The 26,985-nt window shown below is 33.9% G+C and overlaps 1 protein-coding gene and 1 non-coding gene across 20 annotated transcripts in view; one reads left to right on the top strand and one right to left on the bottom strand.

The window, feature by feature from the left end:
* Positions 1-26,985, top strand: part of Cep350 (centrosomal protein 350) — a 159,848-nt gene that overhangs the window by 125,851 nt on the left and 7,012 nt on the right. For all 19 annotated transcript variants that reach the window (XM_048809912.1, XM_048809914.1, XM_015491743.2 and 16 more), the window contains 7 exons: positions 3,878-4,038; positions 6,017-6,153; positions 9,269-9,351; positions 10,094-12,102; positions 12,957-13,364; positions 13,458-13,604; positions 16,237-16,359. In XM_048809912.1, coding sequence (XP_048665869.1) covers positions 3,878-4,038; positions 6,017-6,153; positions 9,269-9,351; positions 10,094-12,102; positions 12,957-13,364; positions 13,458-13,604; positions 16,237-16,359 — 3,068 coding nt within the window. The remainder of the gene's footprint in view (positions 1-3,877; positions 4,039-6,016; positions 6,154-9,268; positions 9,352-10,093; positions 12,103-12,956; positions 13,365-13,457; positions 13,605-16,236; positions 16,360-26,985) is intronic.
* Positions 1,597-1,703, bottom strand: LOC125618766. The gene has a single exon (XR_007350154.1). It is a non-coding gene; the product is annotated as a U6 spliceosomal RNA (small nuclear RNA).

Below are 26,985 nucleotides of genomic sequence, written 5' to 3'. Positions count from 1 at the left end.
ATATGTACTTGGAAACATGGATTCTTATCTTGGATCTGTTACTTGTAATTTTCTTTCTATACCAGGTTATCTGTTTCTATCTGGAGCAATGGAATGAAGTTCTAACCACCCTGAATAAGTTCTGTACTAAGCATTAATGATAATATATGTAAAATACTATTTTATTGATAAAACTTATCCAAGTAAGACTAATTTTAGAAAAATAGCTCTGAGATTTCTAAACTACAGGTGCATTCTACCTCTTCATGATGAAATAATTATAGACAGTCTTTATAAACTTTAATGTGGTGGGGTTATATAACACCTTTACTTAAGTGATGGAGAGTTTGTTATCAACTAAGTAAATACAGTTAGCATATGAGCAATAATCAAATTAGTCTGTCCAGATTATTTTTGTCTTGATGTGTTTAAACAAACTAAAGTATCATTTGCCTGCCACTTCCCATTTCTTCTACCTCCCCAAAAAATCTTACAGAGAGATTTCCATAAAAACAACATAGTATCATTTAGAGAGCTGGCTTGGGTTAATTATTTTTTTTCTTAGAGATTCTCTTAGGTGTTATTGATTATTTTTTAAAAACACTATGTCTTGTATGTGTGAGGCACTGGGTTCAATCCTCAGCACCACATAAAAATAAACAAATAAAATAAAGGCATGCTGTCGACCTACAATCAATCAATCCATCAATCAGTCAATACTATGCTGCAATACTAAATTTAGGTAGATCACAATGTATTGTCAGTCACTTTTGTAGCCTTTTATATGGACTCTTAAAAATACAAATTTAGTTAGTACTTGAAAATACAAACATTTCCCAAGGTCATTTATTTAAAACTAAGTTTTTCATCAATTGCTATTGAGTCTTCACACCATAAAAAATATTTTTTATTAGAAAATCAAAGTTGGCTTATACAATTTTTTAAATATATTAATTTAAAATAATCATTTTGGGGGCAAAATTAAAACTAAGTCTGTAAGAGTGTAATGGTCTCCTACAATAGTTAATGAAGCAGCACCCCAAAGGTTTGGAAGCACACAACTCATATCAGGCTAACAAATACACAGTTTTAGGAGATCCAAAGTTATGGGTTTATACTTTATCCTAGATTATCATTTTTAGCTCAAGTTGCAGTCTTCCAGCCCTTGTACTAGCATCATCAATTAAATCAGTATAAAACCAGCCAATACTAAGCACTCAGAAAATTTTAATGCTGAAACCAGTCAATCGTTTCCTTCAGAAATTAAAAGAAAACTTGAGGAAGGAAGATGATCAGTTGTTGTCTCCTTATCACCTGTTTTTAGTTTTAAGCCAAGAAATATACTACCCAAAACATGGCTACATAAAAATGTTTGTTTTGTGTTAATAATGTTACTACCTCCATTTAAAAAATATTTTTAAGTTACTTTGGCAAAAAAAAATTGTAATATTCATCATGTACAATGTGGAGTTTTGAACATATATTGAAGAATGCTGCTCATTAACATGTACATGACCTCACATAGTTGTCATTGTAATAAAAATACTTAAAATCTACTCACATTGTTATTAACTGTAATCATCTCTTGAACTTATTTCTCCTGTCTACTGAAATTTCATATTCTTTGTTTCTTTTTTTTTTAAATATGAATGTTATCCTTGCACAGGTGCCATGCTTATCTTCTATCATTCCAGTTTTAGTGTATGTGCTGCCGAAGTGAGCACTTGAAATTTCATATTCTTCAAATATTTCCTTAGCCCACTCCATCCATTGGTAACCAGCATTCTGCTCTCTGCTTCTATGAGTTCAACTTGGTTAGATTTCACATATAATTGAGATCTTGTGGTATTTATCTTTCTGCCTGGCTTATTTCACTTAACATAATGTCCTTCATGTTTATCTGTATTGCAAATGACAGGATTTTCCTTCCTTTTTGAGGCTAAATAGTATTCCATTTTCTATATAATTCACATTTTCATTGCACATTTATCCATAATGGACACTTAGGCTGATAACTTTTTTGTTTTTATTGTTTTTATAATATTTCAGGCACTATGCCACGTGTTCTAAGTACCTTATTTGTCACACCAGTTCTAGAAATTGGTCAGGTGAAACACCTAGATAGTGGATCGAGACTTTAAAAATGGTCTTTGTCATTACTTCATTTTTTAAAGAGTGTCAATCAACAATCAGTGAACTTTGCCCACGATAAAGACTCAGTATAATGCTACTGCTGGTATGAGACAGGTAGAAATTTCCTAATCCACCTCAAGTCAGTGTCATGGAAATGACAGGAACTCAGATTTTGTTATTTCTAGCCCAGGTATTTAGATCACACTGTTTTTTAAAAAGACTATAATCTTGGGGCTGGGTTGTGACTGAGTGGTAGAGCACTTACCTGGCCTGTGTGAGGCATTGGGTTCAATTCTCAGCAGCGCATATAAATAAATGAATAAAATAAACGTTCATCAACATCTAAAATAAAATTTTTTAAAAGGGACTATAATCTTTTGCATTAGAATGAATTAACCAAATCAATAAATGAGTAAAGGAATTGAACTGACACTTCTCAGGAGAAGATATACAATTGATCAACAAATATTTGAAGAAATGTTCAACATCTCTAGTAATTAGAGAAATGCAAATCAAAACTACTCCAAGATTTCATCTCACTACATTGCTGCTGGCACTGCAAATTGGTGCAACCACTCTGGAAAGCAGTATGGAGACTCCTTAGAAAACTTGGAATGGAACCATCATTTGACCCAACTATTTCACTCATTGGTCTATACCCAGAGGATTTAAAAGCATAGCTAGTTCTTATACAATTTAATATGAGGTTCCTGGTAAAAATCTGGTTTGTAATGCAATGTTGTACTGAGTCTTCAGATTTGTATATAATAGTATTTCTGTTCTAAGGTTGTTAAACATCTCACTCAACATTAGTGTGTGGAAATGACGTCATTGTATGGTTCCAGGAGGTGTGAGGAACAATCATTTTTATATTATGTAATTTCCATGTCGAGTGGAATAAGCAGTGTTTTTAAATGATATCTGTTTGTTTTCATGGCATGCGTATGACACATGGCTTTTTCATGATATTACCATGACTGGTTATCTCATGTGTATGTATGTACTATTGGGGAGAAAACAAGATTTAGCCAGCTTCATTTCAGTAATTTTAGATATTTTAAGAACTTTCAAAGAATGTGGTATTAAGATATCAGCTAATGACTCAGTCTATCTGAAATGATAAAATTCCAGTGGGTTTAATACAACTTTAAAAATATTAAACTAGCTGGGTGTGGTGGCACACACCTGTAATCCCAGCTGCACGGGAGGCTGAGACAGGAGGATCGCAAGTTCAAAACCAGCCTTAGCAAAAAGCAAGGTGCTAGGCAACTCAGTGAGACCCTGTCTCAAAATAAAATTCAAAATAGGACTGGGGATGTAGCTTAGTGGTCAGACTGCCCCTGAGTTGAATCCCTGTTGCCCCCCCCCCAAAAAAAACTATATGTTAATAATTAAGGAAATGGGTAGTAAAATATGATTACCTTATCAACAGAAATAATTCCTTGTAGAATCTACAAATTTCTAACCTAAAAATTTTCAACTTCAGCTACATATCTTACCAAGATTTACTTCATACCTCAAGATTTACTTATAATTTCAGATAGTAAAAGTACAATTAGAAAGTGAAAATCAATAGGAAGAACTAAGAAAAAAAGAACTTATGGAAAATAAAGGAATCATTTATTAAATTTTTTAGAAGCTCAAATTTCTAAATTTTATGTATTAGATTGACCATTTAAATGAAGTATTATATTACAGCTTTTCATTAGTGGTTACTAAGTTAACTATTCTTTAGTCAAAACTGAAGATTTTGCATTTCTTTCAGAAACTACATCTGATCAGAGTGACATTGAAGGCAGAATCAGAGCTCTAAAGGATGAGCTGCGGAAAAGAAAATCAGTTGTGGACCAGTTGAAGAAGGAACAGAAAAAAAGACAAAAGGAAAGACTGAAAGCCCAAGAAGCCAGTCTGATCAAACAGTTAGAGGTTAGACATTAGAAAAAGGGAGTTAGTGCTGGGGTTGGGGCTCAGTGGGAGAGGCCTTGCCTAGCACGTGGGGAGCACTGGGTTCGATGGTTCGATCATTAGTACCACATAAAAATAAATGGATAAAATAAAGGTATTGTGTCCATATACAACTAGAAAGAATATTAAATATCAAGGTTAATGTACATGTAAAGCCCAAAATGTTTTTAATGTTGTTCAAAAGTAAAGGATTAAAATTTTTTTTATATTAATGAAGTGGTACATTTTATCCTCTTTTTTTAAAATCTGAAGATTTCTAAGCATATTTTTGCTTCAAACATTAAATATTAAAATGTTGAGTATTAAAATATTCAAATAAAAATTTTCTGAATGATTAGGCTTATGCAAGATTGGTATCCATGTTCTCTTAAATGAAGAATCATTAATAATGGTAGATAAGTAATTCTAGGTAATTGAATTGTTTCTGCTTTTTTTTTTTTTTTTTTTTTAAGCAGAGTAGTGCTTCATGCCACATAACTGTGATAACTGTGCTGTTTGCATGACTCCTAAGTTTGACTTTCCCCCCCATTTCTAGGAACCTTTCTGATTCTGTCCCCCAGGCTGGAAACCTGGTTTTTATTATCTTCCTCATTCTGTTTTCTCCTCTTCCTTTAGTCCATTTTCCATTAATTTTTCTTTTTTAAAGTTCCTTGCTTGTTCCTTTCCATTCCTACTGCTGTTGTGCTAGTTGGGGCTCTTATGACCTCTTACCTCCAGTATGCATATTCTCTTAGATGTTCCTGTTTCTGGCTAATTCTCTATTAAACATTCTGCAAGCTTAGTGATAAGCTAATAAATAAGCTTAGTGATAAGATAATAAATCACAGTGTTCATTATAGAATCATTCTGAACCTCTTACTCATCACAAGAGTCCTTTCCCATGTCATCATCAGACAAGGTTATCATCCAGCTTCTACCTGAATATGACCAATAATAATAGATTTCAAGTTTTTAAGGCAGTTGGTTTCACACTTAATGCTCTTTAAGTGTTAGAAGCTCAGTTACTTTAGCCAAAATTTCTGTGCTTTTATTGGTCCTTTGTAACACCTGTGCCTCTGGCATTTACTAATTTAATCATCAAATTGAAGTATCTATTTGAGTGCCAGGAACTTAGCTATTTACACATATTTTTATTTAATCCTCACAGCAACAAGGTAGGGATATTATCACTGCTTTACACATAAGGAAACTGAGTTTTCAGTAAAATTAGTGATTTATCCAAGGACACGTATGTCATAGGTAGTAAAGCTAGCATTTTAATCTATCCATAATTCTAAATTCTCTTATCTTTATACTATCTTCCACACAGAAAATAGACCAGTTAACCAATCTGGAGAAAATAAATATTTTCACAGTGTATATACAATATAATGATAGGACAGACATAGCAATTTGTACATACTTTTAAAAGTAGGAAAAGTGATTAAGATATAGTGACCATAGTGGAGAGTTCTTGTTAGGAAATAGTGGGAAACAAATTTTTTAAATAAAGATGAGCTGGATATGGTGGCACACACCTGTAATACAAGCTGCTCAGAAGGCTGGATCTGCTGTGTTGAACAAAACAGCAATTGTCTCAAAAAATGAGAATTATAAAAGTAAGGATTTTAGCCAAGAAAATGAAGGAAAGGTATAATAGTTGGAGGTCTCCCCTTAGATGTGAAAGTTAAATAAATTTTTAATGTGGCAGGGTATGAATTTTGCTTCATGGGGATCGAACTTGTGTGGATTGAGACTACTATTCCTTTTTGGGGGTTGAGAGAGAGCGTTGCTGGTGATCAAACCCAGAGGGCAGGAAGGGAGATTTTATGTGAAATCTTATTTACTGGCTGAACATTTAAATTATGCCATTTAAGTTTTTTAATGTACTATTTTATAATATAAAACCTTTTTTAAAAAAAATTCTGCATAGTAACTCCTCTGATTTTTCTAAACTTAGTCATATGATGAATTTATTAAGAAAACTGAAGCAGAGCTTAGCCGAGATTTGGAAACATCACCAACAGCCAAACCTCAGATTAAAACGCTCTCCTCAGCTTCTGAAAAACCCAAGATCAAGCCCCTCCCACTACACAGGTAGGAATTTATGATAACTTATCTAGTCTGCCTGGTTTGAGAAAGAATAAGGAAAGATTTTAGTAGAAGTTATCTTCTAAGTATAAAAGTATTGTTTTATATTTTTAGCATCACTAAAGTAAAGATGTTTTGTATGACAAATGCAAATTAATTTTCTAATAAGGTATAGATTTTTTAAATATGTTTTATCCTGCAGTCTGATGGGTATAATGAAAATAGTTTTCTCTCAAGTATTGTTAGTACTAGTATCAAAAGTTGGTATAGATATTTTGAAAAACAATTTGGCAATGTTTTAGAAGTCAAAAACAATTTGTAACTTTTGACCCTGTGATCCTTCTTTTGGAAAATTAGCTTGTTAAAATATGGAGTACCAAAAATCTCTATATGCATGGATATTTTTGCCATAATGTCTTTTATAGTCATAAAACATTGGAAACAATCTTTATATATATAAGAATAGATAAGGGCTTAGTGGTAGAGCACTTACCTCGCATGTGTGAGGCACTGAGTTCAATTCTCAGTACCACATATAAATAAAGATCCATTAACAAATAAACAATATTTTTTTTAAAAAAAATGAATGAATAGCTTAGTAGATAATGGTTCTGTGCAAGTGATAAAATATGATTCAGCCAGGAAGTAAATACAAAAAATACTAAGTAGCAACACTGGAACATATACAACATTAGAATATACAATATACATTTTAGTGTATTAAAGTTAGGTTATAATATTTAAACTAAATTTTTTGAACAGCAAGGGTTAGGCAAACCAGTACTACTAAGAAATGGGAACATTTAAAAGAGAAGGCATTTGTGAATTATCAAAAGCAAAAAAAAAAAAAAAGAGAGAGAGAGAGATCGGCATATCATAGAAGCCAATCACAATAAGATTTTGTTAAAATTAGCACAAGAGACTGAAAAAATAAGTAAAAACCAAATTAGAAAAGCCTTTCACTCACTCATCTTTTTAGAAGATGTGGAGCCTTTGAAGGTTGTATTAAAAATTACTTTCTGATATTTTTTGTTATTTTTGCAAAAGAAATACATGCCCATTTACAATTAATTTAGCATATCTGAGATTCCTCTACCAGCTGGCTATTTAACTTTGGACAAATTATTTAACCTCTCTGTGCTTCAGTTTTTTAATAGTTTATATTCCTATTAAACAGAGGTGCTTAATATATTTGTTATTAGAGTTAAAATATTTAACTTAAGATAGGGCCAATAACATAAAAAGCATTATGTATTAAATGCTGATATTATCTTTATTATTAGAATATCTAGGGAAGCAATAAAAAAGTTTAAATCATCATACCCAGCTATATCAAAATAGCAAATATGAACAATTAAGTGTATTTCCTTCCAAATTTTTTTTATACATTTTGTGTGTATTTTTGTTACCTATGCATTTTTTCATTTTACTATAAATGTTTTATTTTAATTTCTATATAGTAAAAATATTGAAATGGCTTTATAGTTTTCTTGCTTTTTTTGTTTTGTTTTTTTGGGTTGTTTGGTTGGTTGGTTGGTTGGTTGGTTTGGTGGTGCTAGAGATTTAACCCAGAGCTTTGTACATGCTAGGCAAGTGCTTTCTACCTTTAAACTATACCCTCAGCACCATAGTTTTCTTAATCAAACTGCTACAAATTTTATTTATAAGTTGGGGGGCATAGCTCAATGGTAGGGCTTGGGCTTATTAGCATGTGGAAGGCCTCAATTTAATCCCCAGTACAAAAGGAAGAAGAGGGGGTGGGTAGAAAGGTAGAGACAAAGAAAGACTTTAAGAGCTTTTTCTGTTTGTAGTATGGAGGAATGATAAACAGAGTAAGCTCAGAAGGCAGAAGAAAAGCAATCTAAGCCAGGCCTAAAATAAGCAGCAGAAATAAGAATAGAAAATCGGAGATACATTTTAGGAATATTTAAGAAGTAGACATGAGTCATTAAAGTGCTGGATGAGGAAGCAGAGGAAATCTGGGATGATTCCCACATTTCTCTTTGTCAGTTGGGTCAAGGTTCCACTAACCTAAATGGAAAAGCAGATAGCTTTTTGTGAGAAGTTAATGATTTGGGCCTTAAATATTAATTTTGAGATGTTGTGGTTCATATAAGTGGAATTTTCCAAGAAAGTTGTGGTTAAAAATATGAGGATAATCAGTAGGTATATATGGTGATTGAACCCGGGAAGGTATGCATTCAGAGAGAATAAAAGATATCGAAGAACTGAATTTGATAAATAGCAGCATTTAAGGGCATTATTAGGAGGTAGGAAGCAAAAGTCAAATATTATGGTTTAACAAAGGAAAAGGAGGAATCAGGAAAATGAAGTGAAGACAGTAAATATAGCCCTTCCTGTTAACTATAAAAAATAAGAGAGGGGGGCTGGGGATGTGGCTCAAGCGGTAATGTGCTTGCCTGGCATGCATGGGGCGCTGGGTTCGATCCTCAGCACCACATAAAAATAAAAAAGATGTTATGTCCACCAAAAACTAAAAAAATAAATATTAAACAATTCTCTCTCTCTCTCTCTCTCTCTCTCTCTCTCTCTCTCTCTCTTAAAAAAAAAATGAGAGGGCCGTAACAGGGTGAATAAGTGAAGAATCGAAGAGGAAAATGTTTTGGGGGTTTTTGTTTTTGTTTTTGAGACATTAGCAATATTTATAACCCGAGGAAGAGAAAAAAAATTCTCCAGGTAGAAAACTAAAGATTGTAGTAAAAGTAGAGCACTTGCCTAGCATGTGCAAGTCCTGGGTTCAATCCCTAGCATTGAAGAAAAAGTAGGAGGGACTCTATTAAAGATGATAGTAAATAGAGTAGATAATTGAGAAGTACCATCCATGAGGCTGTGAACAATTTAGCTTTGGACAAGTGAGAGACACATTTTTTTCCTCTCTGCAGACAGAAAGAAAGGCAGCTGGGATGGTTGTGAATATAAATTCATAGGTAGAAAAAAGAACAAGATCTACTCAGAGTAACAAATGCCAAAAGTAGACACAATGAAAATGGTCTGTGGAGAAGAGGAAAGAAATAGTTGTCTAAGAATATCTGCTTTTGATTGTCATTTATTATAGTATCAGCAGTATATTTATTTCTGCTCATTAATTTTTCCACTTCAGATCTGAAACAGCAAAAACCTGGAAATCACTAACAGAACCAGAACGTTCCAGAGGATCCTTGGAATCCATTGCTGAACATGTTGGTATGTGACTAGAGAAAATAAGTTGTGTCTACATAGTCTAAGGATTTGTGCAAAGTCTTGTGAAATTCTACCTGTACAGCTTTTTCATTGAAAAGTGAATTTCTTAAATACATTTTATAGCATCTTAAATTTTTGCTTATTTATTTATTAAAAGAACTTGCTATGTTGCTCAAGTGATCCTCCTACCTTAGCCTTTGGTTTTTGTTGTGTTGTGTGTTGTTTTCTTGATCTTAATTGTCCTACTTGCTAGTACTTTGCAAATTTGGCTCTTTAGTGCTATATTTGCAGAAATATTCTTTCTTTTTATTTTTTAATTTAATTCAAGAGCTTAATTACTCTCCAGGGAAATTTATTCTTTTAGGAAATATCTTCCTCCTTATTTTTCTATTCAAAGAATGTGTTTAATATCCGTCATACAATCTTGTTTTTCCATGATTTGAGAATGATTGTACAAAGCAATGGCTGCGTAAACTTAGCTCCATTTTATTCACTTTATAATACAACACTGAAGAAATTATTCCAAACTTTAAAACATTTTTAAATGTTCTATATATTATATTCATGTTTACCATATACAAGAACATATGTAATAGTATGTTCTTGTATATGGTAAACAAAACAGGTCATAGTTATTGACCAGAGTTTTTCTTCACCAAGATTTGGCATTTATTTAGTTTGGTCTTAGAAATCAATAGATTGTGATTAAATACTTTTGATGTGGTGATTTTTTTTTTTCTTTAAGATGCTTCATTGTCAGGTTCTGAGAGATCAGTATCAGAAAAGTCTTTATCTTCATATGCAAAGAGAATGATTGAATTGGATAGTCGAACTGAAGAACATTTGCAGACCCCATCTCTAATTCTCAGATCATCAAGGAAAACCAGGGCAGAATCTGGAGATTCTTTAGAAAATATACTTTCATTACCTCTGCTTAAGGAATTGAATGCCTCTAATATAATTCTTGATGTGTTGGGTGCCAAGGTTGAAGAATCTAATCAAAAATCAGAAATAAAAGAAGTAGAATATGCAAAATTGGAGGAGAGTGAGATTGAAGGTGCCTATTCAAAACTGTCTGGAAAATCTGATGTCCTGCTGAAACTAGACCTGAAACAGGAAGACTCATCTGAAAATGTTTCAAAGAAAGATTTTCCTTTAGATTCTGCAAATGTTCAGAAAGATTTAGTTAGATTATCCATTGAAAATCTTCATAAAAAAGAGGAAATGTTAAAAGAGAGAAACTCAGATCAAGATATGGATCACATTGCAGACATGCAGTCAGGAGAAGACATTCATGAGCAAAAGAACAAAGAGGAAAAGAACTTGTCCTTGTCGGAACATCATTTTGCTCTAAAAGACTCGTCATACTCTGAAGATTTTGAAGTGTCTTCTTTCAAGAAAGAAATTTCAGCTGAATTGTACAAAGGTGACTCTGAAAAGTCATCTTTGTTGTCACTCAGGAAAGACTCTCAGTCTTGCGGAGATAAGTCACAGCCAACAAGGAGCTCTAAAAGTAGAGTCAGTGGCTTTGGTAGTGATGATGAAATCAGTGAGTGCCTAAGTGGGAAAAGCCTTTCCATTCATAGCAATGTTCATTCTGAAAGACTGTTAGAACTTAAGTCCCCTACTGAGCTAATGAAAAGTCAGGAACGCAGTGATGTGAAACATGAACAGGAGGTTACTGAAGCCCCTTCCTTGGCTTCAGTTTCTGTTGCAGATGAGTTACTTGATTTCCACATTGGTGATAGGGTGTTGATTGGCAATGTTCAACCAGGAACTCTTCGGTTCAAAGGTGAAACTAGTTTTGCTAAAGGATTTTGGGCTGGAGTGGAGTTGGATAAACCTGAAGGAAATAACAATGGAACATATGATGGCATTATATATTTTGTATGCAAAGAGAAACATGGTATTTTTGCTCCTCCTCAAAAAATATCTCATATTCTAGAAAACTTTGATGACTATATAGACATAAATGAAGATGAAGACTCTTATTCAAATGAACAATATCAAAACTATAGTCAAGAACAAAAAGACACAGAGGGTTCAAAAGATATAGAAAAAGATGGAATTGGATGTTTTTATGAGAAATCTCTACCTAGTATGCACAATATAGAAGCCTCAGTGAACAGAGAGAGAAGTCTTAAAGTAGAAACAGACAATACACAGGACATTTCTGGGGTACTTGAAGCCCATGTTCATCAGCAAACTTCAGCAGATTCACTGATTTCTTCAAAGGAAAACAAAGACCTTGTTTCTGATGCCACAGGAAAGGTTTCCATCACTGCAGAAGATGATACTTTAGATAATACCTTTTCTGAAGAATTGAATAAACAACAGCAGTTTACAGAAAAGGAAGAGAACCTATATTCCGAAGTTTCAGAGAAGCTTTCTACTCCACTTCTAGACCTTCTAACAAAAGAAAAAAACCAATTAGAAGCCCAGCTGAAATCATCACTGAGTGAGGAAAAGAAGTCAAAGCAACAACTAGCGACAGTCAGCTTACTGACAGACAGTTTACTGAAAGACTTTGTGAAGGACACAGTCAGTCAGCTACAACAAATCAAGAAAGCCAGAAATGAGAAAATTCAGCTGAGTAATCAGGGGTTTCTTGATGATGACCAAAAGAAAGTATCATCCCAGTACCCGTCCCACAATCTTGAGGAAGAGTCACCCAGTGTTCCAAATTGCTTCTTAAGGTCTGAATTAGAAGACGAGAAAGAAGAGATCTCCTCTCCAGATATGTGTCCCAGACCTGTAAGTATTTCATCTAGAAAAATGTCAATTTACCTTGCCTGTGTGGTACGTCTTAATTCTTTGACTCCAGATAGATTTTGTTCTGATATGCTGTCCATTAGATAAAGATGATATGCTACTTTTTAAAGGCCATGTAGCTATTTTTCTGTTTGAAGTATAATTGTCCTCTGTTATGTCATGAGTAGTCACTATAGGGTTGTCACAGGCCCTGCCAAGTTTATGGGAACAAAACATCCATTCAAACTGCTGGGTTGACAGCCCCTGCATACTGTCCACAATTAGATCCCTTCTGAGTTCACTGAAAATATTTATCCTATGGAACTTTCTAATGGTTCTTGTCAGTGCAATTTTTTTTTCACCTATGAAATTGTTTACATGACTACTCAGTCATGGTTGCCCTGCAGAGATTACCAGTTGTGATGCTGATTCTGTTAAAACTGAAATATATCCACTATGACATATACCCAGGCCATCAATTTGTTTAGGTTACCCATAGACAACAGTTGAGCAAAAGTAATGGTTTTGAGTAACTTGAGCCAGATAATCACCAAAGGTGAGAAGTTTTTATATTCCATTTCCCTATCCCAGAGATAGTCCTTCAGAAATGGAATAATGATATCCCAAAAAACAAAACAAAACAAAAAAATGAATCAACAAAAGTTTTATTATAAATTGGATGATAAGTCTATGTAAGCATATTAGTGGGAACGGTAAGTCTTTCTTGTTAACTAGTAGCTACCATATTGTTTAATTTTGCTTATAGAGAAATATTAAAGATATACTTTATCTTAAAAACTTGTTAAGAAATCAGAATCACTAAATAGTCCCCTATTTGAATGATTCTATATCTATAGGAGAGCCCAGTGTTTGGTGCCAGTGGGCAGGAAGAGCTCGCTAAGAGACTTGCTGAACTTGAGATCAGTCGGGAGTTCCTGAGTGCTTTAGGAGATGATCAAGACTGGTTTGATGAAGATTTTGGATTGAGCTCTTCTCATAAGATCCAAAAAAATAAGACAGAAGAAACAATTGTACCTTTAATGGCAGAACCTAAAAGGCCACCCCAGAAGCCATGTGAAACATTATTGGCAGTCCCACATACTGCAGAGGAAGTAGAAATTCTTGTACATGATGCAGCAGAAGAACTTTGGAAATGGAAAGAATTAGGCCATGACCTTCACAGCATTAGTATTCCTACAAAACTGCTTGGCTGTGCCAATAAGGGACTGGATCTAGAAAGTACTAGTAAAAGGGTCTATAAACAGGTATGTAACATGGAAGGACGACTTTAACTTTTAAACATCTCACCCACTATAATGCGGATTCTTAGTCATTTTGTTTAATCTTTCTCTATCAAGGCGGTTTTTGATTTAACAAAAGAAATTTTTGAGGAAATATTTGCTGAGGATCCCAACTTGAATCAACCTGTCTGGATGAAGCCATGTAGAATCAACTCTAGTTATTTCCGACGAGTGAAAAATCCAAATAACCTGAAGGAAATCAAGGTAAGCTGCAAATTATAAAATACCTCCTTTTCTATTTGATTTCATTTACACAAACTCTATAAATGCTGTAAAAGCAGGCACTGTTGTACACTATTCACCTTTATGTTCTCAGGGTCTGTCCTATAGAGGGTGTTCAGTAAATATTTGTTAATTCATTGATTCTGTAAACAACGGGCCCAAAAAGAACCCTATATCTAATCAACCCTAATCAAAACTATTAATATAGTAAGTTGAAAAGAGTTCATTGTGAATTCTGGAGCCAAACTTTTGTAAACTTGGTGGTCATCTTTATTATATATATGCCACAATTTATGATATTTAAGGAAAAATTAAGAAATACCTAGGGAGATAAATTATTGCAACTCATGTATGTTTTTAGGTGAATATTTTGGAAATTTAGTGATAGGCATAAGGTTCTAAAAATACATACGAAAACATGCCAGCCCTGGATAAATATGTTACTTTTCCATCTTTGATTTTTAGAGATTTCTAGTTGGTAATGTGGATTTGAAATAGGAAGGATCCAAGGATCATAACATGATATTTAGAAATTTTGTTACTTTAGAAACCTTTGAAAAAATCGAGTGTTCAAAAGCTATAAGGACTTAAAAATTTTGTAGTCACATGGTGGCATTCACTCTGTCTATTCATGTTTCCTTAATTCAGCAAAGGTTTCATTTCCAGAGCAGTGCTTCTCCCACTGTAACAAGCATCGCATCATCTGGGGATCTTGTGAAAATGGACATTCTTATTCAATAAATAGGTCCGAGTTAGGAGCTGAAATTCTTTTTAACCCGAGCTCCCAAGTGATACTGCTATTGGTTCTAGTACCATTCTGAAGTAACAAACACCACCCCCTCTACATCCTGCAGTGCAGTGGATGGAACCCAGGGCCTCAGCATGCTGGGCAAGAGCCTTACCACTGCATAACCCTACCACTGCCCAAGTAGCAAGAATTTAGAGTTGTGTTTCCCAGGCTAGAAATAGAAAGCCTTTTAAAAATACTACATACTGACAGAACACCAATAGATATTTATGAGATGTATGTTTACCTCATGAGTTGGCAAACTGTGACCCTTGGACTAAACCCAAGCTCACTGTCTTTTTGTAAATATTTGGTGGACCACAGCCATGCCCATTTATTTACATATTATCTGGGGTTGCTTTGTTGGCACACTGGGGGAGTTGAGTAGTTGTAACAAAGACTACATGGGAGGCTACAGTTGTAGCTCAATGGTAGAGCATTTGCCTAGCATGTGTAAGACATTGGGTTTGATCCTGAGTATCACATATAAATAAATTTTTTAAGAAAAGTATTCCAAAACACAGTAACGTTTAAAAAAAAACACATGGTCCACAAAAACCTGAACTATTTCCATTCATCCACTCCTTTATAGAAAAAAATTTGCCAGCCCTTGACTTAGATTAAAGTAAGTAGTTTTTTTCAAAACATACTTGCATGCTCCATTTCTTCCACCCTTCCACAGTGGGTAAATTCTTTAATGTACTGTGTATGTGTCTGTGTGTAGGCAGAGAAAGATGGGGTTCGGGGACACAATAGGTAGTTCAAGAATCTTCTCAGATAATTCTGATTCATAAAGTGTCCTTCCCCCAATTGAGAATATTGTGGGTTTTTGCTGCTATTTTATTTTTTAATTTGTTTAGAGCATGTTAATTATACATTTATTTTGGTTCATTTTTATAAAATAATATATGCAAGGAATTTGATTTCAATCCCCATTTTGCCTCCCTTTTCCTTCCCTCCTCTCTACCCTTTTCTGTCTCCTCTCCTCTATTTATCTTCCTTTCATGCCTTTATTTATTTTTGATTGGTATTTTCTACCTATATGTGAGAATATTGTTTTTTAACAGAAGCAACTTTGACTGTAATAAAGCAAATTGAAATAAAGATAGGTAATGTGCTAGCCATCGGCAAACTGTGTGCATCAATTTAGCATGCTGCCCACTAATTTTAGTGTCTAAGGTGGATAGTTAAGGTATTGTTAACAGTAAAATTATGCTTCTCATACTGAAGTGTTCATTAGAATCTTTTTAGTGTGACATATTCAAATCTTGGTGCTTCAAAATAAACTATCCCAGATAAAAGCTTGCATTTTTTCTAATAAAACATTGCTTGCAAAAATTTCTTTAGAATTTTTCTAGTTCAGATATTTATTTTACACTTTCTTTAGTAGTTTTATCAGCTGGGAATTAGCTAATTAGGCAAAGGGAACTATGGAGTAATTTTTTTCTTTATGGATTCTCAGTGGGTTTTATTTTATATGTTGTATAAAAAACAAAAACTTTTTCTTTCCCTTGAGATGGAGTTTCACTATGTTGCCCAGGGTGGTCTCAAACTCCTGGGCTCATGAGATCCTCCTGCCTCAGTTTCCTGAGTAACCAAGACCACAGGCCTCCACACCTGGGTACAAAAATTATTTTAAGTGAATAAAATCTGAGCATTTAGGATGCTTTTCCCTTTAAATTTCTAAGTGGAACTGTAAGTGGAAGAAATTTGTGATCCTTTGTCATAAATATTGTAATCTTACTACAAATTTGTCCACTGCATTGTAAACACATAAATCTCAGGAATTTTGGTGTTCTTGTTTCATTCATTCCTTTGTTTCTGCAGAACTTCATAACAACTGAAGTACTCAAGTTGTTTAGTCTCAAAAAGGAGCCAAACCACAAAACTGATTGGCAGAAAATGATGAAATTTGGAAGAAAGAAAAGAGACCGAGTGGATCATATCCTGGTCAGTGTATACAACCAATTTTTATTTTGACCGCATTTTCTAAAATCAGAATGTAGTTAGAGTATTAAAAGGAGAAAGAATATAGTCTATTTTAAGTCTATAAGATTAAAATTGTAAAGCCTTCATTTGCTTATTTCTATCCCTCAGTTTTGGAAATTGCCTTCTTTGTATTTGGCAAGTGAATATTTGATTCAATCAACAACATTTTATGGAGACCTTGAGAAATCAGAACTGTTTAATGTAGTAAGTTGAAAATAGTTCGGTGTGAATTCTGGAGCCAGAGTAAATCCTGTTCTGAATTTGTGTAATCTTGGACAAGTTTATCTAACCCTTTTGTACTCTATTTCTCTGTCTGCAGAATGAAGATTATAATAATAAGTATTTACCTGATCAAATTTTTAAGAGGATTAAATGAGTATTTATATATAGTCATGTATTGCCTAATGATGGGGATATGTTCTGAGAAATTTGTCCCTAGGTGATTTTGGGGTTATGCAAGCATCATAGAATGTGCTACACAAACCTAAATGGTCTGGGTCAATCACTCTGCACCGCCTCTTGATGTAATCAGGACAAGGAGAACATAGGCTGTATGAGGCTGCTGGGAGGACAATGTGATATACTGTGTTACAGTAAACCTTTATTTTTTAATAAGTATAAGGAAATACACTCTAAAATAAGGCTAAAAAGAATAGTATAATAATTATATAAACTAGTAGCATAGTCATTTATTATCATTATTAAGAATTATGTACTATACATAATTGTATGGGTTATAATTTTATATAACTGGCAGCACAGTATGTTTGTTTACACTAGCATAACCACAAATATGACTTTGCTAAGGCCATGATGTCACCAGGCAATACAAATTTTATAGCTTCATTATAATCTTATGGGACTACTATCATACATGTGGTCTGTCATTGACCAAAACCTCGTGATGCAGCACATGACTACATGTGTAACTTTGAACAGATAGCTCTCCATACATAACTCAGTAAATAGTAGCTTTTCCCATCTCATCATTGCCCAAAATTTTAACTGGATTGGATTTACTTGGTTTTGCAATATATTTCTTTAACATCAGGAAAATGTTTTATCAAAAAAGAAAAAAATCATCTTTTATCTTTTCTTCCCTAAAAAAGAATGCTAAGTAGTAGCAAACCTTAGGAAATTCAATTGTTAACTTGATTCAGGTTTATCTTTTGTATATTGCTTAAATTTATGAGTCTTACCTGCAGATGAACCTCTCCAGTGCCTCATTTATTCAGTAATAACTATACTAGATAACGTTTGTTTAGTGTTTTACAGTTTATTATTCTTTCTCTTTGTGGTCCTCACAATAATTATATGAGCTGGGAAGGACTAATTCTATTTTCTGTTTTATAAATGAGGAAATTTAGATTTAAGGGTGTTAAGTGACTTGTCTTACCAAATAATAACCAAGATTTTTAAACACCTAATTCTACATAGATCTTTGCTTCTCAAGGTGACTTTGTTCCATGTTTCTGCAGTGTTTTAAAGTTTGAACTTCTAATTTCCAAGTGTGACTCCTTTCATTTCTTAGGAATTAAAAAAAAAAAAAAACATTAAAAGACATCAGCTTGTGCTGGGGTTATAGCTCAGTGGCAGAGCGTTTGCCTAGCAAGTGTAAGGCACTGGGTTTGATCCTCAGTACCACATAAAAATAAATAAATAAAATAAAGGTATTGTATCCATCTACAACTAAATAATATTTTTAAAAAGACATTCAGCAAGCCTGTCAATTAAATTGGTTATATCCCCTATAAATTACCTCTGTGTACATATTGAGTCAAGAATTATGCTAATTAAGGACTGATATTTAAATGGTAAGCAAAACATAGACCCTGCCTTCATGGATTTCCAGTTTTCTAACAAAAACTAGCCCATAGTATATAATTTACATAAGTGTGTAATTATAAAATTAAGCCCTAAAAAACAGAAGAAGAAGGAGCTATTGTAAAAACATAAACCAGAAGAAACTGATCCTGAGGCAGGCTTCCTTAGGGAAGTGACATTGAGCTCAAATCTTAAAAATGAATAAGCTTTGCTGGGCATGGTGGCACCCACCTGTAATCGAAGCAGCTCAGGAGGCTGAGGCAGGAAGATCACAAGTTCAAAACCAGCCTCAGCAACTTAGTAAGGCTCTGAGCAACTTAGTAAGATTCTGTCTTATCTTAAAAAAAGAAAAGAAAAAAGGGGGAGGAGCTGGGGATGTGGTTCAGTGGTTAAGAAGCACCTCTAGGTTTAATCCCTGGTACTAAAAAAAAAAGAATAAGCGCCAACTGAGCTCTGTGGTAAAGACAAAAATGATTCAGGAAAAGCAAACCACTGTGCAAAGACCACAAAGTGTCAGTGTAGCTGGAGAGGGTGGGAGAAGGTAGACTAAGATAAACTGGGAGAGTTCAGGAGAATCTGTATTGTACAGGACTTTTTAAGCAACATTAAGGGTTTTGGATTTTGTCTTAAAAGGATCTTAAGCAAGAATAATTATAAGATCAGATTTGCAGTTTTAAAAAATCATAGAGGAGCTGGGCTCAGTGGTACATGCTTGTAATACCATCTACTCTGGAGGCTGAAGCAGAACTGAATTATAAGTCTAAGGCTAGTCTGGGCAGTTTAAGGAGATCCTGTCCCAAAATAAAATCTTAAAAGGGGAAAGGGATATTGCTCAATAGTGGAGCGCCCCTGGGTTCAATCCTGAATATCAAAAAAACTCAGGGAAGAATACTTCAAAAGAAACGATAATATGAAGGAACAAAGAATAGGAAGAAGGTATTATAGGTGAAAGGTAGCTTTTAGGTGTATTAAAGTAAAATGTCTTAGATAAATTTATTTTGAGTACACGTTGAAGTAAATTAAGAAACCAGCATAGGTAGCATACAGTTCAAAATAACATACAAAGCAAAGACTTAATACATCAAACTTTCAGCTACTTCCTCACTTCACACGATTATAAAAATGTTATTTTGAGGGGCTGGGGTTGGGGCTTAGTGGTAGAGCACTTGTCTAGCATGTGTGGCACTGGGTTCAATTCTCAGCATCACATATAAATAAATAAATGAATAAAAGTCCATCAATAACTAATAAATTTTTAAATGTTATTTTGACAGTGAAAGGATTAGGAAAAATTTAATATATTGGAGTGCAGAGGACAGCAATTTGGAGCCATCCTCAGACCTGAATTATTAACCAGAAATAACAAGTAATATATATAGGAGTGAGTAATAAGCAAATAGATCTATGGCTCTTTATTAAATGTACCAAAAACAGAGTATTGTACCCTGATGGTGGAGACTTTCAGCAAGTGCCAAATAGAGTCAGCTAAGCAGAGACATTTCTCCAGTAGTTAATCAGAGAATTCTAGAATATTAAATGTTTCTTTTGCAAATATAAGATGGACAGCTGTGGACTAAGTGGGGGACACACGCAGCTGCTCCCTTATGTACCTTCGGGGGAGGAAATGGTGGAAGACAGTGGTGTCCCTGTGCAGGATGACTGGTCAACAGCCCCCGAAGATGACAGAGTGAGATTCTCACTTTCTGGAGTGACAGCACATTCCTGGGAATGGGGGACATAACAGGACATGGAGCAAGCACAAGTCAGGCACGTTGGAAGAAGGGGTCAAAAGCAGAAAGGGGACACTGGGAAGGACAAGGTCGATGAGCTCAAGTGAATTGATGTGTGTGCATAAGAATTAAAGAGATTTAGCAATTTGTAAACAATAATAAAATATATATTATGTAAATATTCCCCTTTGCTGGTTACAGAATTTTTTCAACCTCTTCTAGAGAGGTCTGACCTATGTATATTAATTTTTTGCATGAACTCATTCTTCTTAATGTTTAGTGAAATGATAACAATAACTTCTTAAGCTAATTATTAACAAGAAATGCTAAGTAAAACTAGCCTCCTCTCTTACCATTAGATTTGGTGGACCTAGTATTTATAAACCCTCATGTTTTCACATTTTAGAGGAAGTGAGATTTAAAACAACTGTTTTGGGTTTTTTTTTATTTGTTTGTTTGTTTGTTTGTTTTTGAGTTAGAGATATACACAATACCTTGGTTTCATTTTTATTTCTTTTTATGTGGTGCTGAGGATCAAACCCAGTACCTCACACATGCCAGACAAGTGCTCAACCACTATGCCACAACCCCAGCCCCCAAATAACTGTTTTTTATAATATATAAATCAAAAAAAGACTCTTTTTTAATATTTATTTTTTAGTTATAATTAGACACAATGCTTTTATTTTATTTATTTATATGTGGTGCTGAGGATTGAACCCAGGGCCTTGCATGTGCCAGGCAAGTGCTCTACCGCTGAGTCACAACCCAGCCCCCCCAAAAAAAGACTCTCAAAAATAGGATTTTTAAAAAGTTTTTTCAAATATATAAAATAATTGCCTGGGGTTGTGGCTCATTGGCAGAGCACTTGTCTAGCATGTGTGAGACACTGGATTTGATTCTCAGCACTGCATATAAATAAATTAAAAATAAAGGTCCATCAACAACTAAAAAATAATTTAAATATATATATATAATTAATCATGTTCATTTTTAAAAGTTAGAAAATTCTGGTTAATAAAAAAAAAAATGAACATGATAGTCCCACTACCCGAATAACTTTTAATATTTCTGTATGTAGATTTTTAGTCTCTTATAAAGAATTGTTTTAAACAAATTGGAATTATAATAGTTTCATTTTTGAAATCTGATTTTTTTTTTTTGTACTCAACAAATTGTGGGCATTTTGCCTTGACATTAAAAGTATTTTATATTATTTAAAAGTCACTGTACATGTGCAGTAGATCTCAAGTTTAAAAAAACTTTATTCTAATTTTTTTGTGTTAGAAATGTAGTAGTCCATCATGTAGTAGATGTATTATTAATTTAACCAGTCAGTAACGTTTTTGCTCTTTTAAGATGTTATAATAAATATCTTATGGTTTATCTTGCACATATTTTCAGTAGTTTCCTTAAGATATTCCTAAAAAGAATTGCTGTTAAGGTATATGCATAATGTTAACATGTTTGTACGTGTTACCAAATCTTTTTCCAGAAAAGTTGTTCCAGTTATAAATACTAAACAGCACCAGGAATGATGGCTTTCACCTTTGCAGTACTAGCTGTTACCAGTTTCTTTTCATCTTAACTAGAAGAATGGGTTATTTTGCCCTATAATTTTCTTTCTTTTTTTTATTTTATTGGCAATTTTTCTACTGTTTTTCTAAATCTTTTACATGTTTAATTATGAAATATTTCAAGAATGTGAAAAATATTAGAAAATAATATGGAATCCATTGTTTTTGCCTTCCTTTCCTTCATTATGGGCTCAGTTGTCATCTTCCTAAAGTACATACTTAAATATTTCATTAACTTTAGGTCTTTAATGTAAACCATCAGTCTTTATCTGAAAATGTTTTTATTTCAACTCTTGCTTTTGAATGATATTTCAACTGAGTGTAGAGTTTTTAAGTTGATCGTTGTTTTTCCTGAGTGGTTTGAAAGATAATGATTTTATTGTAATCTGACTGGTCTTGTTGCTCTTGAGAAACCTATTGGCAGTCCATTATAGGGAACTGATCTTTTCTTTTTGGTTTCTATTTAAGATTTATGTCCGTGCATATTACTTTTATAATTTCTCTGTTTGTGTTTAGATGTGGATATATTTATTTATCCTGCTTTAAACTCACTGTGCTTATTGAATCTATAAATTCATATCTTTACTCACTTCTGAAAATTTTGCAGTGGCTTCTTGTAAGAGTTTTTTTTTAAATTTTTTAAAATATTTATTCTTTAGTTGTAGTTAGTTGGACACAATATCTTGATTCCATTTATTTATTTTTATGTAGTGCTGAGGATCAAACCCATCACCCTGCACTTGCTAGGCGAACGCTCTACCGCTGAGCCACAACCCCAGACCCCCATAGGATTTGGGTTTTGCTGTTGATTTTTAAACATATTCCAAGAGTTTCTAAATTTTATTTAAAAGCAGTATTTGGATATTGTGGTTAAAAAGAAAAAACAAGAGAAGACAAGTTCTTTTTTGAACATGTTAAACTTGAAATCTCTAATAGACATTCCAAGTGGAAATATTGATTAGGCTATTATATGTATGAGTCTGAAGTTCAAGCAAGTGTCCCAGACTGTGAAGATATATACAAATGTGGGAGTAGAGAAATTAGATGGTAGTCAAAACCCATGAAACCAAGAATGTAGATAAACAGGAGTTCATGGACTGATCCTGGAGTAATCCAGTGTTTTAAGAGTTAAGTAGATGAGAAAGAAACAACAGAGGAGACAGTGAGGTAAAAGAAAGTCAGGTGGAAGCCAAGGAGAAGGTGGTGATCAATTGTGGTAAATGCTTCTAGTGGCTCAAGTTGAATAGGAACTGAGAAATGACCACTGGACTTAGCAGTGCAAAGGTCGTTATTGATTGTAATGTTAATGTAAGTTCTTCTGGTGGCATGGATGAGATACAAGCTTGGTTGGAGGGTTTGTGAGAGAAGATACAGGTTAGGGAGTGCAAAAGTGGACACTTTAGCCAGACACAGTGGCACATGCCTATAATCCCAGCGGCTCAGGAGGCTGAGGCAGGAGGATCACGAGTTCAAAGCCAGCCTTAGCAATAGTGAGGTGCTAAGCAACTCTAAATAAAAATACAAAATAGGCCTGGGGATGTGGCTCAGTAGACCGAGTGCCCCTATTGTACCTATTGGCATTAATATCTTCTGTTGCTATCTGTTCAGATACTTGGCCCATTTGTTAATTAGGTTTTTGTTTTCTTACTGAGTGAATTATGTTTCTTATATATTTAGAATTTTAACCTCATATCAGGTACATGGCTTGCAAATATTTTCTCTCACTTTGTTTTGTCTCTTTGTTAATCATTTCCTTTGCTGAGCAGAAGCAGCTTTTTAGTTTGATGCAATTTGTTTATTTTTGCTTTGTGTTCTCAGAATCAGATCCAAAATATCATTGCCAGACCAATGTTACAGAGTTTTCCCCCTCTATTTACTTTTCTTTTTTAATACCTCTATTTCATTTATTTATTTTTATGTGGTGCTGAGGATCGAACCCAGGGCCCCGCACATACAAGGCAAGCGCTCTACCGCTAAGCCACAACCACAGCCCCTCTATTTTCTTATAATAGTTTCAGGTCTTATAGTTAAGGTTTTGTTTGTTTGTTTGTTTGTTTGTTAGAGTTTTTTTTTTATATTTTAGTTGTCATGGACCCTTACTTTATTTATTGATATGCGGTGCTGAGAATCAAACCCAGTGCCTCACACATGCTAGGTAAGCACTCTACCACTGAGCTACAACCCCAGCCCCTAATAGTTAAGTTTTTAATCCATGTTAATTTCAATTTTGTAAGTAGTGTAAGGTAAGGGTCCAGTGTTAGTTTTCTGCACATGGATCACCATTTTCCCCAACACTGTTTTTTGAAGAAACTATCCTTTCCTCATCATGTGTTCTTGGCACTTTTCTCAAAAAACCAATTGACCATCAATCCCTAACGTGCGCGCATACATACACACACACACACACACACACACACACACCCAACAAAAACAAATCAACTTCCCATAAATGTGTAGGTTTATTTCTGGGCTTTCTATCCTATTCCATTGGTGAGCATATCTGTTTTTATGCCACTGCCCATGTCGTTTTTATTACAGTTTCTTTATAATGTTTTTTGTATTTTTAAGGTTTTTCTATGTAATTTTTTTATATATATAATGTATGTTGAAGTCAGGTAACGCAGTGCTTCTGTGTTTGTGTCCCGCCCCCAAAGTTTGTTTTAGCTACTTTGAGTCTTATGATTCCGTACAGATTCAAATCTCTAAGCCCCAAGTTTTTAGTTCTGCAGGTATTTTAACAACATTGACACAGGTGCTTTAAAATGGTTTGGAAATCATGATCCTAGAGCTTATATATTCTTTATTATCATTAAGTATGAAATACAGATTGTCCTAAAAATAGGACACTGAGGCAATATAGTATCACATTTAGTACACAGCAAATATCTCTTGAAACCCAACAAATTTATATCATTCTTTTCTTTTTTCACAAGTTTAAATAATCCATGCATTTATAATATACACAGCAGTTATTTGAGTGAGCAAAGGTCAGTACTTTTTTTTTTTTTTTCCTCTAATAGAAGTGGAGTGTTTGGAAACCAATCAGTCATGTTTATCCACACCACCACTGAAATTGCTACAGGTCCTACCACTTTTGGTTGAGTCATGTTGGCTCTGGTCTTCTTTCCATTGCTGAACTTTGGTGAGGGATTCCAACATATCATAGCTTGTACTAACAATGGTGAATTTATTATCTAACCATTTTATAATGAGAATTTCATTATTTGTATCGAATCCATAATCATATGGCCCTCTTCCTTGATTTTTCATCAGTGTTGTCAGTTTCAGAGGACACTTTTAGTCTGTTTTCCCTTATGGTGCCTGTAGCTTGTAATCCAATAATTCAATAAGTGCCAATAAGTCATAAGCAGTTAATAAATTGATGGGGGAAAAAAAAGCATGGTTGTTTATTCTCTATCACTTCAACCATCTGTAGAACTACCTGACTCCCAAGCAAAAGATCATCATTGGGTCCTTCTCAACCACTTTCTCATTAAAACAAGTCAAAGTTATAGCAACATCCTGATAACTCCACACAGTGCCCAGAATCATGACCAAGTCTTGTGGACTTCTCTCCTGTAAATTGTTTTAGCAAATTCTGTTCTTAATATCTGATAATCATATTATCCATATTTCATTCAGTTAGCATAAAGAAAAAAAACTATTTACAAAAGTTTGGAACAGCTTTAATCATATTATCCATATTTCATCCAGTTAGCATAAAGAAAAAACTATTTATAAAGGTATGGACAGTTTGTGGGAACTAACCAGATATGATGCAATACCCACGGATTACCAACAGAAGGTGGCAATTATTACCCATTGTGTTATCAACAGCTAGCAAAACCAGTGAGTGCTGAAGCTGTGGCTCTGTGTAGAGTTTCAGCCTCAGCCAATTTGTGGCTTGTGACATAGGATCATGGAGATTAAGTATTCTTGTCTCATTTCTGGAAGTCCTTTCCATTGGGCAAGTTCAGAGGGAAAACCTGGTCCTTAGCATTCAGCCTCTTAGAACTCAAGGTAGGATAGAGAAGGGCAAAGATGAATTTTGATGTACAAACTGAGAATGAGGGCAGGTTAATTTCATTTCTGCATCCCAGAATGTCCATGTAGTACACTGCAAATGACTATGCAGTATACATTGTCCCAGTATCCCATTTATAGGATAGGTATTTCCACCATTAATAATCTGAAATATAGTGCATTCCTCAAAATAAAATGATAAAATACTTTCATGAATTTATTTCTTAAATTTTCTGTCAGTTGTGTACATAGTATTTTGTTCAATTGAACATTCAGTAGAAGTAACTTTAGGGCTGAGGCTGTATAGTTCAGTGACAGAGTAATTGCCTAGCATGTGTGAGGCACTGGCTTTGATCCTTAGCATCACTAAAAATAAACAAAAGCATTCTATCTACAATTACCAGAGAAGAAGAAGTTTGGGCCATTTTCAAAATGAATTTTAAAATATTTTAAAACATTCTAATCATCTATTGTCTCAAAAGAATAGAACTCTAAAAACATAATTATTTCAAAGTTACTGTAATATTACTGTAATATTTGTTGCTTAATTTAAGTGTTTATAGATGTTCCACATCTGGGACCATGGGACAAAATGAGTTAAGGATTTTTTTTCTATTTCAATTAAAAAAATGATATTGGAATTTTGATAGGGATAGTATTGAATCTGCAGATTGCTTTGAGTACTGTGGACATTTTTACAATATTAATTATTCCAATCCACAAACATGGGCTATCCTGCCATTTGTATTTTCTTTAAATTCTTTTATCAGTGTCTTATAATTTTCAACTTACAGGTCTTTTTCCTCCTTAATTAAGTTTACATTTAAGTTTTTTTGTTTCTGTTGTGAATGGAGTTGTTTTCTTAATATCCTTTTTGGATAATTCGTTATCAGTGTGTAGAAATGCTAATGATTTTTATAGGTTGGATTTTGTACCCTGAAACTGTACTGAATTTGTTTATTAGTTTTAACAGGGTTTTTTGTTTGTTTGTTTGTTTTGGTGGATCTTTAGTTTTTCTGATCATGTCATCAGTAAATAGAGACTTTTTCACTTCTTGCTTTCCTATTTGGATGAATTTTATTTCCTCCTCTTGCTACGGCTGGGTAGTACAATGTCAAAAAGAAGTGGTGAGAATGAATCTCCTTATTTCACCCTGATCTAAGAGGAAGAGCTTTCACTTCCAGCTGGGTTTGTCATGTGCAGCCTTGACTATGAAGTGCATTTATTTATTTTTATGTGCTGCTGAGGTTCAAACCTAGCATCTCGCACATGCTAGGCAAGCGTTCTGCAGCTGAGCCACAACCCCAGCACCTTACTAATTTTTTTAATATGTAAAACCATCCTTCCATCATAAGAATATGTCTCACTTTATTGTGAGCTATGATTTTTTAATCAAACTAAATCTTTTTTCTTTTTTTTCTTTTTTTTTGGGG

Source organism: Marmota marmota, unplaced genomic scaffold (assembly GCF_001458135.2).
Source record: "Marmota marmota marmota unplaced genomic scaffold, marMar, whole genome shotgun sequence".
In the NCBI taxonomy this organism is placed as follows: domain Eukaryota; kingdom Metazoa; phylum Chordata; class Mammalia; order Rodentia; family Sciuridae; genus Marmota; species Marmota marmota.
Note: the sequence above shows the minus strand (reverse complement) of the source record. Positions and strands in the feature narration are given on the sequence as shown.